Source organism: Drosophila simulans, chromosome X (genome assembly GCF_016746395.2).
Source record: "Drosophila simulans strain w501 chromosome X, Prin_Dsim_3.1, whole genome shotgun sequence".
In the NCBI taxonomy this organism is placed as follows: domain Eukaryota; kingdom Metazoa; phylum Arthropoda; class Insecta; order Diptera; family Drosophilidae; genus Drosophila; species Drosophila simulans.
This window is the reverse complement of record NC_052525.2, coordinates 8830874-8843872: the sequence shown is the minus strand read 5'-3', so window position 1 is coordinate 8843872 and position 12999 is coordinate 8830874. Positions and strand designations below refer to the sequence as shown.

General features: G+C 49.0%; 3 protein-coding genes across 4 annotated transcripts; 2 read left to right on the top strand and 1 right to left on the bottom strand.

The window, feature by feature from the left end:
- Window positions 1-514: 514 nt before the first annotated feature.
- Window positions 515-7979, top strand: LOC6725536 (maestro heat-like repeat-containing protein family member 1). Its single transcript, XM_016172806.2, has 9 exons — window positions 515-845; window positions 2008-2185; window positions 2249-4680; window positions 4731-5376; window positions 5439-5913; window positions 5970-6173; window positions 6238-7128; window positions 7191-7293; window positions 7355-7979. The coding sequence occupies exons 1-9, from the start codon at window positions 689-691 to the stop codon at window positions 7495-7497; spliced, it is 5229 nt and encodes a 1742-aa protein (XP_016038674.1). The 5' UTR covers window positions 515-688; the 3' UTR covers window positions 7498-7979.
- Window positions 7980-8243: 264 nt separating this feature from the next.
- Window positions 8244-10198, bottom strand: LOC6725535 (aladin). Its single transcript, XM_016173661.3, has 4 exons — window positions 9681-10198; window positions 9336-9620; window positions 8902-9278; window positions 8244-8665 (listed from the first exon to the last, which is right to left on the bottom strand). The coding sequence occupies exons 1-4, from the start codon at window positions 10076-10078 to the stop codon at window positions 8325-8327; spliced, it is 1401 nt and encodes a 466-aa protein (XP_016038673.1). The 5' UTR covers window positions 10079-10198; the 3' UTR covers window positions 8244-8324.
- Window positions 10199-10560: 362 nt separating this feature from the next.
- LOC6725534 (CXXC-type zinc finger protein 1) lies at window positions 10561-12876 on the top strand. Of its 2 annotated transcripts, XM_016172808.3 has the most exons (4): window positions 10561-10715; window positions 10776-10909; window positions 10972-11659; window positions 11726-12876. In XM_016172808.3, exons 1-4 carry the CDS (start codon window positions 10686-10688, stop codon window positions 12818-12820), a joined length of 1947 nt encoding a protein of 648 aa, XP_016038672.2. In that variant the 5' UTR covers window positions 10561-10685; the 3' UTR covers window positions 12821-12876. The 2 variants fall into 2 exon arrangements, with proteins under 2 accessions (XP_016038672.2, XP_039152804.1); XM_039296870.2 differs by having other exon boundaries at window positions 10577-10909.
- The last annotated feature ends 123 nt before the right edge of the window (window positions 12877-12999 follow it).

The window sequence follows — 12999 nt, the reverse complement described above, 5'->3', positions numbered from 1 at the left end:
CAATTGCTCTTGAATACTTTCAAAACTACCTCAAAAACGTTGTTTCGTCTAATTTTCTATTAGTTTGCTGTACTACCTGTTTACTTTAATTTAAAATACTTAAATGAAACCAGGAATTATCATTACTTGTTACTTAATTGCTAATTCCGTATAATGAAACGAGACGCATAACTATTATTTATACACAGAAGATTTGAATTTCATTTTCATAGCCAATTGATGCCCTTCTATGGTTTGCGCCACCACTGAACAGCGAGGACACGCGCAATGGTTGGAATCCCTGCTAATCCCTGGCGTCGATAATAACGTCCTAAAATTGCCACTAAATTGCAACAGCGAGGACATACGCCGTGGTTGGAAGCCCTGCTAGTCCAGGGCGTTGATAAGACGTACTAAAATTGCCACCGCCGCCTATGGTTTGCGCCACCACTGGAAAGCGAGGACACACACCATGGTTGGAAGCCTTACTAGTGCATGGCGATGATAAAAACGTACTAAATTTGCCACTGCCGTTTTTCCGCAATGTAAGTGCAGCCACCCGTTTTAAACACAAACAATTTCGCAACGCAGTGAATCTGTTGTTTTTCCGAGTTTTTCCGCGATCGCGAAGTGCGCGTTAGAATTAATCGCTGTTTGAAATCCCGTTAAGCTGGAGAAGTGGAAGAGAACGCGCAATTCCACCAAGAAGATGGACGGGCGAGGGGTTGGCGGCGGCGGTGGTGGTGCTGCCACAGGGGGAGGATCCACCAACAACAAATCAGCTGCTGGAAATAGCGCCGCCACTGGAAATGCCGATGCATCTACCGCCGTAGCGGCGCCCGTTGATAAGCCAACGATTCTGGAAGGTAAGCAAACGAAAATGCAAATGAAAATGAAAACAAAGGGAACACTGCCTAATTCCATAGATAAAGACACAGATAAAGACAAAGATGGGCCCATTAGAAAGCACACACACACACACAAGTACAAGTGCTGAGAGCGCTTTAGCGTGAAATGGGCGTTTTGGCCGCCACCACCCCACCCACTCCAATTGGGATTTGTGATTAGGCGAAGCGCAGTCTTTTGTCCCGTTCTAAAAATAGAACTACGCATTAGGCACAACGCACACATGAGCGCCCAAAAGTAACGGGGAATCCTTTGAGCGAAAGGGAGAGCAGCTGAATAACTCTATTTTCGTATCTATGTACGTGTGTATTATGGGGACCTGTTGAGTGTGTGAAGCCCTAAAAAAACCATCTACAACAACGAGTTTATGAGAATGACAAATCAATACAACAACATTTCACAATTACACCCACAAATTGCACTCAATTCGATTTGATTAATCATCTGCATGCGTGTGTGTGTGCGCTTTTTTTTTTTGTTTTACAGCTAATTGTTGGAATAAGAACAAAAATAACATTGCATTGCGAAAAGTCCTCTAGAGTATCGCTAGTCCAGTCCAATAAGACTTTTGTATCTCTGGGATGACGTGTATTTTTGACCAATCCCTATCAGCTGATTCCAGCATTATTTCGTTTGGTTTTTGCCATTTTCTGGCCTATTTCATTTTATTGATAGACGCTTATATGATGTGAAGCTCTTTAATTTATGCGAATGTGTCAGACAATTTGAATTCTTATCAGAATGTAAGTATTGAAAGTGCCCACAGTTGTGCTCAATCAAATAGGGGTATGCGTATTTCAATGTTTTAAAATGGCTCATATAATGTAATTCGAAAACAACATATCATCATCCATGTAAATCCGTGAATCAATGTGGTTTGTGCCACTTCTGCTACCCTTGCAGTTTGTTCACTTATGTAAATACGGCTCTAGTGTTAACTTGACTTTGATCTAGTTACTCGTGTTACTGACTGCAGTCCATTGTTCTGCTATTTGCTAGCACTAACTAAAATTAGTTACTTATTTTAGCTTTGACTTAACTAAAACCATCTAAATTTTAGATTATATTCCATATGATATGATTTAAGAAACCAAATTTAAAAAATTTCTTGCCCATTTGCAGGCGTTCTCCACAACATCTTCGATGGGCTGATGGACAAGGAGGAGCAGGTGCGGATTGCCATGCAGCAGGCGATCGTGAAAATCTTGGAGACCCATCCGGAGCGGGCTGCAGAGATCCTCAGCGAACATCGATCGCAGCAGCCTAAGATGACCGATCAAACAGTGGCCATGTTGTTGGAGTAAGTTTCCCTAGGAGATCAGCAATGAACAGCTTCTCTAATCCGTTCCTTTCCATATTTCAGTTGCATTCGTCGCGTGGTGGGTGCGGAAACTCCTCTGCCGCCGGTTGCCAATCAGAAACTTATTGCTCTGGCACTGCAGGAACTCACCAAGAATCCCGAGCACGTGCCCCTCATACAGAATCCCGCCCAGCGCATCCTGGTAGCCATCGGACGGAGCAGCCCAGAGAGTTGTGAGCAGGTGATGGACGCGCTTCAGGAGAAGGGAACAAGTACAGAAGGTGTGGCTCACTTCATGCTGATGCAGTGCCTCGGTCTGCTGGCCACTGAGAATCCGGCAGGGGTGGTGCCCCACATAAAGGCCATATTGAGCCGTAGTCAGCCACATCTAGTCGGGATACGGCAGGATCACATCAAGCAGGCACATGCCTATGCCATCGGTAGATTCAGTGAGGCTCTACTGGAGGAGAGCGGCAAGAAGGAGGAGGAGAACTGCTCCACGGAGATCAGTGTGGCCTACGATGTGCTCTTCAATCAATGGCTGCACTCGCGGGAGCCAAAGGTTTGCGTGGAGATACTGCAGGCCCTGTCCAGCATGTATCCACTGCTGCCAAAGGACCGGATTCAGGATCAGGCCGCCCGATTGGTTCCCCAGATTCTGGCGCTCTACCGACGCAGTGTGGACAGGAATGCCGTGACGCAGTTCCTCTGCTCCGTGTTGAAAACGAATCTGGCCTTGAATGCCACAGTCTTGGATGGCATAATTGACGTGTTGGTCAATCATTTGTTCGACCTGGTCTGCGTTTATCCGGACTATGAGAAACCGCAGACGGTGAAGGGTCACTACGAGGTGCTGCGTTGCTTCCACCTCCTGGCCGGTCATCATCCCTACTCCACGCGCATTATGGACACCCTGCTGATCCATCTGCGGAACAATAGCGAACGTGAGAGGATGAAGTCCCTGCTAATACTCACGCACCTACTAAACTCCTGTGCAGCGAATATAGAAAACCGGATTCCAGCCACCATTGAGTGCCTGAAGCAACTGATCCTCAGCGAAAGGGGGATCAAAATGAAGCTAACGCTGCTAAAAACCATTGTGGCTCTCGCCCAAAAGTCCCACATACGGGAGAAGGAGTTTGTGTGGTTCGTGGTGAGGCACAGTTGCCGATACTCAAAGCCGAGTCAGGAGCACGGCAGCCAGGAGGAGCACGCCAATCTGGTGCTGAGCTGTGAGAACACCCTGTATATGCTGGCCTCCACGGTGGGCACCTTGGATGAGTTGCTCAAGAGGGAGCTGCTGAACTACTTGATCCTACTGGACTACACGGATATTTGCGGGAATCTCGCCAAGTGCCTGGCCAGTTTGTTTGCCAAATCTCCGCACATAGAGTACGATATTGCGGGAGACGATGCCGTCACGGAGCAAGCCACACCGGAGAGTATGGGCGCTGCTGGCGAAGATCGCAGTGTGATCAAGCGCGGAAAGGTTATGGTCCCTGGAGCCGAGACGATTTACGCAAGATGTCTGGCACTCCTGGGCAATCAGCATTGCATTAAACGATGCTCGAATATTCTGAGTTTTCTGCGTTACTACCATCCTCAGGTGAATCCCGCCCTGGAGGAGCTGTGGGAACGAAAGATACCCGATCTCCTGTTGCAAATCAATAGGGAGAGTGCCTATCGCCAGCTACTTCACGATTTTGTGCTGGAAACGAATGAATTTCTGGGCGGATTGGATGAGAACTTTGCGCAACGGCTGGCCAGTAAGTTGGCGGACCAGATGTACTTGTACCCCATGCAACTACCCCCCTCCGAGTGGCAATTGCCTGACCTCAGTGCCGAGCGAGGCATGCTGCTGCAGGCGGTGGCTCTCACCCTTCTCCAGGTGACCGATGTGGCCTGCATCCACACCAAGATCGATCTCATTGTGACAACTGCCAGGCAAGAAAGATTGGACAAGCACGTTAAGCATGCGGACTACGAAAAGCGCATTGAACCCTGTGCCAGAGCCTTGGGCTACATTTCCCGCCAACACTTGGGACATCTGATCAAAAAGCTGACCGAACTGGCCCAAGTCGGTGGGCGAAAGCACTCCACCGGTTTCTTTAGCAATCTCCACTTCATCAAGGATACCCACAAGGAGCTAGAGAACTACAAGAGCAACCTGCTCGTCGTCAAGGCTTTTGGTCGCATCATGGACGAAGCCGATCCGTTACAATCCATTCAACACCTGGACGAAGATGACACATTGCTGGGCTTCCTCATCCAACAGCTGGCCGTGCACAAGGACCAAACAATCATGTCGGCTATCCTGCAGACGCTGCTCAGCATCTGCAACCAGTTGATAGCCACCAAGGAGCAGCTGCCGGCTCCTCTGCGTCATCGAAAGCAGATCATGGAGACGGTCTTCAACATCCCCATCGAGGCGCCCTTCCACGACCTTCCCCTTCTGCCCACCATTCTTAAACTGGGCACGGACTTTATACGTATAGGTAAGGATTAACTAGATGAAAATCTATCTTAACCCTTTCATTATATGTAGGTGGACCCGATACCGAGGAGTGTGTGGACGGCGGGGTGATCTTCGAGATCGCGTGCCGCAACTTCTTCGGCTGTGCCCAGCAGCTCAAGATGAAGTTCGACTCTCAGGAGGAGGATGAGCGCAACAGCTTCCTGGCAAAACATCTCAATGAATCGCTGCCGCAGTTGAATGCGCTGGTGAGGGCCATCGTTGAACTGGACGCTTCGCCGGCCACGCTGGATCTGATTATTGGCATCCTAGAGGGCTGGACAAGGGATCGCAACTCCGAGGTGCGAATCTGTGCCAGCCACGTGTTCAACAACACCCTCGATGTCTACATCAAGTCCATGAAAATTGGCTGCGAGGCCCCGTCGAAGTTCAATCAGACTGGTCAGATGCTAGGCAAGATTGTGCCCAGGTGCATCGATTCGAATGGCACGGTGCGGCAGGTGTCCGTGGAGATCCTGCAGAAGACGCTGGAGATCGCGTGCATCTACGAAACCCTGACGATAGCCAGCATCGACAGCACTGCCGACTGGCTGAAGGAGATCGAGGCCATCAAGGAGCACATAATCACCGACGAGCCCAAGCAAATCTACAATCTGGCCGGCGACATCGCCAAGATTATTGCACTGCGTATCTCCAGCTTTCAGTACCTGCAGTTCTGGTAAGGATTAGTCCGATCTACATTTGTGCGTATATATGTAACCTGTTTAAATCTCTTCACAGCAAAACTCTACTTCATTCGCTGCGTGATCCTGAGCAGAGTTCCACCATAGGCGCCAGTGTTGTGCTCAAGTTCTTTATCCAGCTGAAGGGTTCTGAGCTGTTCCACGCCATTCCCGACCTGGTTCGCGACAGTTTGTTGGCGTTGCAGGTGTGCGAGGTGCCCAGGGCGAAGTCCGGAGTGCTCAAAGCTCTGGTGGCCCTCACCAAGCACCATCCCAAGTTGGTGTGTGCGGAAATGCTGTCGCAGCCGCTGCCGTACGACGCCAATCTGGTGGAGTACTGGCACCTAGTGTGCAACGACCCGGAGTTGACGGGCCTCACGCTGGACAACTTCCTGCAGCTGCTAAGTGGTGCTTCCCTCCAGGAAGGCGGTCAGGAGGCATATCTTTCCGAACGCCAGAAATTAGCCAGCGGACAGCCGTTTGCCATTTTCTGCGCTCTGCACGAGATGCTGCCGTGCAAGGATATCAAGGGGGTGAGTACTTGAAGGGACTTCGTTGCATTTTCACACTAATGGCTTTCTCTTTTTAGCAACTGGAAACAAGGTTTGCGGACATGTTCTGCATGCTGCTCACTTCGCTGAGCAGCTACACCAACTTGGCTGCACCGAATCCTGTGAACAATGCCTCTCTAAGTCCCAACCAGACGCAATCGGGCAAAACTAAATTCGGTTTCGTGCCCAACAAGGAGCTGATCAAGCTCAATCCCTGCCAAATAGCACTGGAAACTTTTCAGGTCGGTTCCAACACCATAAAATACTCTATAATCCTCTATAATAGCCAATTGCCTTAATTTTTAGGCCTTCCTGACCAATCTAGAAATGGAGCAAATTGCCAGCGTGCTGACTGTGAATACACAACTGGCGAGCAGCGCGGATTGGCACAACTACATCGAATTGCTGACACCGATGGCCATCGGTCTGGGTCAACAGCTGCAGCTGGGAAGTCCGCAGATGAGGCAACTGGTCAACTCGCTGAGCAAATATGTGGCTTCACCATACGATGGTCAAAGAGTGGCCGCCGTGGGTCTTTTCTCACGATTGGTACCACTGAAACCCACCGGTGAGCTAGCTGCGTCCATACTGCTCCACCTCGGAGCCGCGCTATCCGATCCCAATGCGGTGGTGCGAGGTCTCAGCATCCAGGGCATGGGTTACGTGGGCCAGTTGGGAGAAAAGGAGGCGAAGCGCTACTCGGAAACTGCCATTGGTGCTCTGTTGAAGGGAGTCGACGACCCGGTGGGCGATTGCCTAATCAACATTCCGCTGGAGAGCATGCGCGGTCTGTCTGGAATACTGCGAGCATTGCCCAGCGAGCGGGTGGAGTCATTCCACGTCTCCCTCGCCATCCGGATTCGACCGTTCCTCGGCAACTATGCGCTGGAGATGCGAGAGGCGGCCATCCAACTGTTTGGCGACATATGCGAGGGCAAGCACGATGACGGCAGCAGTTCACCCACATCCTCGATGGAGGCATTGAGAGAGCAGCTCATCGCCAATCTCTTTCCGTTGCTACTGCATCTCAGCGAGAGCGAAGTGGCTATTGCCTCGGCCTGTCGCGGAACACTGCAGCGGGTTTGTCGTCTCCTAACAGCTCCAAGGGTCGTGGAGATGGCGGATCGGCAGTTGGGCGAGGAACGAGGTCACCAGCTCAACTACAGCAGCTTTGTGCTGGAATTTGTCAAGACAATAGTGAGTTTATAATGTTGTCAACGGGACAAAACAGTATTTCTAACATCCATTTATTCCTTTAGGCACTGGAGCTGACGGATCACATCCAGGACTTCATCGATTCGTGCCTGCCGCAGTTGCGTAGTCAGTGGCCCGAGGTGCGAGGCAGTGCAGCCATCGTAATTGGTAAGTGTTCGGGTGATCCCCAAGAATCCTTGAAGTAAATTCAATCGATCTCCTTGCCTAGGCATCCTGCACAACTTCCTCAGCGAGAGAAACGTCCAAACGGAGACTGTGGCCAGCAAGATTGCCGTGCTGCTCAAGGACGAACAGGCGCTGGTGCGGATGAGGGCAGCCACCGCTCTGGGTTACTTTTTTGGGGACATCTAGAGCATCCAGGGGACCAACTCGATTAATTAGATGTGCAGTTTTGTTGTGTGTGTGTTTGTAAATTATGACTTAGTATTGCTCCAAGTGTGATCCCTTTGCCTCAGCAATCGTTCCCTTATTATGTTTGATATTTAACTCTTTGTTTTGTTATGTAATCGAAAGTCACGTTATATACTATACTATCTGTATACACACAGCATTATTTATATATTTATATCCATGTTTATGCGGAGCGTTTTGCAGCTTTAAGACAGTTGGAAGTTATAGGAACTCGTATTCGACAGAAGACTTTGTTACGGACAATAATTACTTCATATTATACTGAGTCTATTCGAAATTACCTCGTCTTTTTGAGGTTCATAAAAATGAAAGAAAAACTACTATGATTCCACAGCAAATGTGATTCTATACGTTCTGTTTATTGTATTCCATTAAGGAAGTGGTATTTTATTAAAAATATTAATAAATCCTTATAAACGTAATCAGATATTTTATTTTATTCTTTATATAAATTGCAAACAATTGTTGGACCAATTTTAAGAAAAAATTAATTAGGGATTGTTCTCGAATTAATTCAATTACCTTAAAGGTGTAAAACGCTTTGTACATTTCAATCGAATCTGTAAAAGAGATAAATATAGGGGTGTGGCAATGGAACTGTTTGCTTGTAACAGTACAGTACAGCCACAGGCTCACTCCTTTGGATTTATCTCAATCCCCTACCATTGTTGGATTCCAAATTAGGCTTAACCTGTTTAACTGTGTATTAACGCTTACAAAAACCAAATCAAATAATTTATTACAATGAAAAACACTAAGCTTTAAGATCAGTCGAAGGCATAGTACTGGATGCGGCCCGACGACCAGGCGATCGTCAGCACGGAGCGATCGTTATCCTCGTAGAGTGGCTGGAAGCAGATGAAGTTCGGGTGCTCCGCCGCCGTCTCGCCGCTCAGATAGTAAGCCGCCGAGATCTGCAGATCGAATTTCTGTATGAAGGTGCGGAAGACGGCGATGCAGTTGGTCGCCTTGAATGTGACCACCAGGTAGTTGCCATGCGGATCCCAAGCAAGCTGCTGGGCGGGACCACCTACAAGCGTGCGATTTGCATCAATGCTGCAAGCATTTAGATCTGCAATAGGCAGGATTTCCTTCTCATCCGCCGAAGCTTCAAGGGGATACAAAAACGGAATAAGTGAAAAGTCAACTAGTAAACTGGTGCCGGTTTTTGTTTTTGTAGTCAGCATTATACAGGCGGTCTGTAAGCTGCAAGAGCCGCCAACCTGTTCCTGACTGTTTTGATCTGGGGCAGCCCCAAATCGCACCCTTGTATCTGACCACCATTTCAGTTCAGACACTGGGAGCAGACTGCCCTGAATTCGTACTTAAAGCTTCCGTACTTACAGGATAGCAGACTCTGTTGAACGAACTGCAGGCGGTAGAGAATCGGTTCGGCACTGCTGACGAAGAGCAGGAAGCGACCGCAGGGCGACCAACAGGCTGTTTGGATATAGCCTCCGGGACCGCACACCCATCGCTCGGTGGTCCATTGCTGGTGGCAGTTCCACACGCGGAACACCCGATCCACGGTGGCTGCGAACAGCCAGTCGTTATCCGGAGACCACTTCAGCAGTGAGCCCGGCGGACCCAGACGCTTTAGTGGGTGCATCATTCCGGTGTCCGGCTGCCAGATAATGATGGAACGATCTCCTATGGACGCGGTGGCCAAGTGGGTGCCATCCTTGTTCCACTGCATCGAGGTTATTGGCAGATTGTTGGGGCTAAAAGGGAAAATAAGTTATGTACTTATCAACTAACGATCAACTTTCAATACTGACTATTTAAAAATCTGGCTGGGTGCATTTGTGCGTCCCAAGTGCAAAGTGTTGTCCACTTCCCAGAAACAAAGACCCTGCCGACAACCTATCACGATCTCGGAAGCGCAGAGTGGACGCCACGCCATGCAGGTGATCTGCGTTTGGGAAGGACTCTTTAAAACAGTGGCAGTGGCCGCGCTGGAACTCTTTGTGTAGATGCGCACCACATCGTCTACACCGGCTACGGCTAAGCAAAAGAAGTGCTGATTCCAGGCAAGATAGCGCACATCGCTGTTGATCCAATCCCTGAATGAATGGGACAGAAAGGTTTAGGTATTATTGGTCAGTTGTCTGCACCCTACCCACCTGGTCTCCACGAACTGAGCAATACGTTCTGCACTAAGCTGCTGGGTGTGCGGGAGGATCCTCAGGCTGGTGGCCAGGCCCAGAAATTGTGCGATTAAATCACCCGCTTGGGCAATAAGCGGCGCCTGCTCCCTAGTCTTTGGGCTGCGTGCCTCCTCCAGCGTCTTCCAGAATCCGCCATTAAAGAAGCTGCGAGCTATGCGCTTTAGGACACCCTCATTCACAAACACGAAGCTCTGTCCGGCGTAGTATCGCTGACCAGCCGGATTAGCCAGAAGTTCGCTGTTCAGGTTTATTTGCGGATAGCGTTCCAGCTCTGGGATGTGATTGTGCCGCAGCGCCAGATCCGGCAGCGTGGAGAACGGTGGACACTGTTTTAGGTTGCTCAGGGCCGCCATAATAACAGACTAATCACATTCAATTCAGTTCAGTTGAAAAAAATATGCTAACGAAATACAAAGAAAAAACCGCGCGGTTATTAGAGGTGAGAAAAATCCCACAATGCCAGTAATTATTCGATTTTTTTCTATCGAAGTTTAAATATCGAAAAATACATATATGTTTATATAATGAAACATTCTTGGGAAGTTTTTTTAATCACATTGTTTCTCTTTCAAGATCTCTATTCAAACTCATAGATCTCGAGCACATTATCGTTTGTTCTTAAGACTATGGAATTAGTTCTATCGATTTTAGTGTTAAATAGTATTTATATTTATACACAATTTACAATAAATACCTAAAATTGTTTTTATTGTATTATTATATATATATTATTATATATGTTTTATTATATTATATATTATTGTATAATTAAAATCCACATCGTAGTTTTATGTTAAATATTTTTTTTATTAGACCACAATCTATCGATTTCTATCTGAATACATTTCTAGTAGGCTATCGATATTCTTTCATACACCATCACCATCGCGAAAAATATTCCATGAAACTTAATTGACGGATTTAGAGTTGGACTCGAGTTGTCGGGAAGATTGGTGCGAGATGACGGACAAGCGCAAATATAAGAAGACCGTAAGTTTCACCCGTTGCACGGTAATCATATTTTTAACTACAAAGGAAGTTACCAAACAGAAAGAGGAAATCAGGCGGGAGATCGCACGGGAATTCGATTTGCCGGAGCGCAAGTCCAAGATAGCCACCATTCTAAAGCAGGAAGACCAGGCGTACTGCATATGCCGCTCCTCCGACTGCTCCAGGTTCATGATGTGAGTTTATTAGCCCTTAAGATCTAGATCCCGCCTAACCGCTTGTCCGCATCGCTTTCCAGAGGCTGCGATGGTTGCGAGGAGTGGTACCACGGTGACTGTATAGGGATCACCGAGAAGGAGGCTAAGCACATCAAACAGTACTACTGCCGGCGATGCAAAAAGGAGAATCCCGAACTGCAGACCATATTCCGCCTGGTGGCCACCGAACGGGCAGCCGCATCGAACGCCGCCTCTACAAGTCTCAATGCCCCAGGCGTAGGTCCATCGAGCGCTGCCCCTGCTGCTGCACCGGTGGCGCCCGCAACAACCAGCCAGCAAGCGCCGCCACCGACCACTGCGGCAGCAAAGCGCAAGAACAGCAACGCCCGAGAACCAAAGATGGGCAAACGTTGTGGTTCCTGCGAGGGATGCCGGCGTCCCAATTGCAACCAGTGCGACGCGTGCCGCGTTCGCGTGGGCCACAAGCCGCGCTGTATATTCCGCACCTGCGTTGTCCAGGCGGCGACGGCCTTAAAGGAGTCGCAGCCGACTCAAGCAGGCCCAAGTAGGAAGCGGGAGAAGGCGGCACCCAAGACTCGCAATGTCCAGGTGGGCCCGCGGGCGGCCAGTCCGGAGATATACCTCAACCCGGAGCTACAAGGCATCCGTCAGTGCTACGGACCCAATTGCTGCTCCCATGCGAGGCCGCAGAGCAAGTACTGCAGCGATAAGTGTGGCTTCAATCTGGCCACCAAACGCATCTTCCAGGTTAGTATATTTTTTTGGCCAGACTATGAGACCCCAAATAAACACCAAAGTCCTTTACACTCTCAGGTTCTGCCGCAACGATTGCAAGAGTGGAATCTTACGCCCAGCCGCGCAGCCGAGGAAACACGCAAGCATCTTGATAACATTCGTCATAAGCAGTCCCTGGTGCGTTTCGCACTTGCCGAGCTAGAGAAACGCTCCGAAGAGCTCAATATGGTGGTGGAACGAGCCAATCGAAGCTCTATTGATACATTGGGGTCACAAGACACCGCCGACATGGAGGACGAACAAAGCATGTACTGCATCACCTGTGGCCACGAGATTCACTCGCGCACGGCCATCAAGCACATGGAGAAGTGCTTCAACAAATACGAATCGCAGGCTAGCTTCGGGAGCATATTCAAAACGCGAATGGAGGGCAACAATATGTTTTGTGATTTCTACAATCCGGCAAGTAAGACTTACTGTAAGAGATTGAGAGTATTGTGTCCGGAGCACAGCAAGGATCCGAAAGTGAACGATACGGATGTGTGCGGTTCGCCCTTGGTGAACAACGTCTTCAATCCCACGGGCGAGTTTTGTCGTGCGCCAAAGAAGAATTGCTTCAAGCACTACGCCTGGGAGAAGATCCGGCGGGCTGAGATCGATCTGGAGCGTGTGCGTCAATGGCTCAAGATGGACGACCTGATGGAGCAGGAGCGCTTGATGCGGCAGCAGCTCACCTCGCGAGCGAACCTGCTCGGCCTGATGCTACACTCCACCTACAACCACGAGGTGATGGACGAGCTGGTGCGCAAGCAGCAGGAGCATCTGGCGGAGTTCGAAAAGCAAAGGCGACGCCTGGCTCACCAGCAACAGATACAGACACAGCAGAAGCAGTACCAGGAAAAGCAGAAGCTAATGTTGCAGCAACAACAGCAGCAGCAACAACAACAGCAGCAACAACAGCAGCAACAACAGCAGCAACAACAGCAGCAACAACAGCAGCAGCAAGAACAGCAGCAGCAAAAACAGCAGGAGCAGCAGCAACTGCAATTAAAGCCACATCATCTGCAGCAACTTCAACTGCAGCTGTTGCAGAAACAGCAGTTGCACCAGCAGCAGAAGAATGCCCAAATCCCACAGAAAACTCAAATTATCTACCTGCAGAAAAAGCCATAGATTTGTAGTCCTCTAATCATAGCAAAAACTAACAATAAACTGACATGCAAGAAATATTTTTGTACGACAATCCAGTAATCTTGACTGACCCCGCCCCGCAAAGTTTATAGTGTCGCATTTCTACTGGCAACCGCATTGGAAATGTCAGGACTTTGAAAAAGATGGAAGCTATGGAGTAA

What these genes read in the sequence shown, in the direction of transcription:
- LOC6725536 (XM_016172806.2), top strand. Translation starts at nt 689, where the DNA reads ATGGACGGGCGAGGGGTTGGCGGCGGCGGTGGTGGTGCTGCCACAGGG. An exon ending in CACGGACTTTATACGTATAG is followed by an intron (nt 4,681 to 4,730) that starts GTAAGGATTAAC and finishes CATTATATGTAG; the next exon opens with GTGGACCCGATACCGAGGAG. An exon ending in CAGTGCAGCCATCGTAATTG is followed by an intron (nt 7,294 to 7,354) that starts GTAAGTGTTCGG and finishes CTCCTTGCCTAG; the next exon opens with GCATCCTGCACAACTTCCTC.
- LOC6725535 (XM_016173661.3), bottom strand. Translation starts at nt 10,078, where the DNA reads ATGGCGGCCCTGAGCAACCTAAAACAGTGTCCACCGTTCTCCACGCTG. An exon ending in GCTCAGTTCGTGGAGACCAG is followed by an intron (nt 9,621 to 9,680) that starts GTGGGTAGGGTG and finishes CCATTCATTCAG; the next exon opens with GGATTGGATCAACAGCGATG. An exon ending in TCAACAGAGTCTGCTATCCT is followed by an intron (nt 8,666 to 8,901) that starts GTAAGTACGGAA and finishes ATCCCCTTGAAG; the next exon opens with CTTCGGCGGATGAGAAGGAA.
- LOC6725534 (XM_039296870.2), top strand. Translation starts at nt 10,686, where the DNA reads ATGACGGACAAGCGCAAATATAAGAAGACCGTAAGTTTCACCCGTTGC. An exon ending in GACTGCTCCAGGTTCATGAT is followed by an intron (nt 10,910 to 10,971) that starts GTGAGTTTATTA and finishes ATCGCTTTCCAG; the next exon opens with AGGCTGCGATGGTTGCGAGG. An exon ending in CCACCAAACGCATCTTCCAG is followed by an intron (nt 11,660 to 11,725) that starts GTTAGTATATTT and finishes TTACACTCTCAG; the next exon opens with GTTCTGCCGCAACGATTGCA.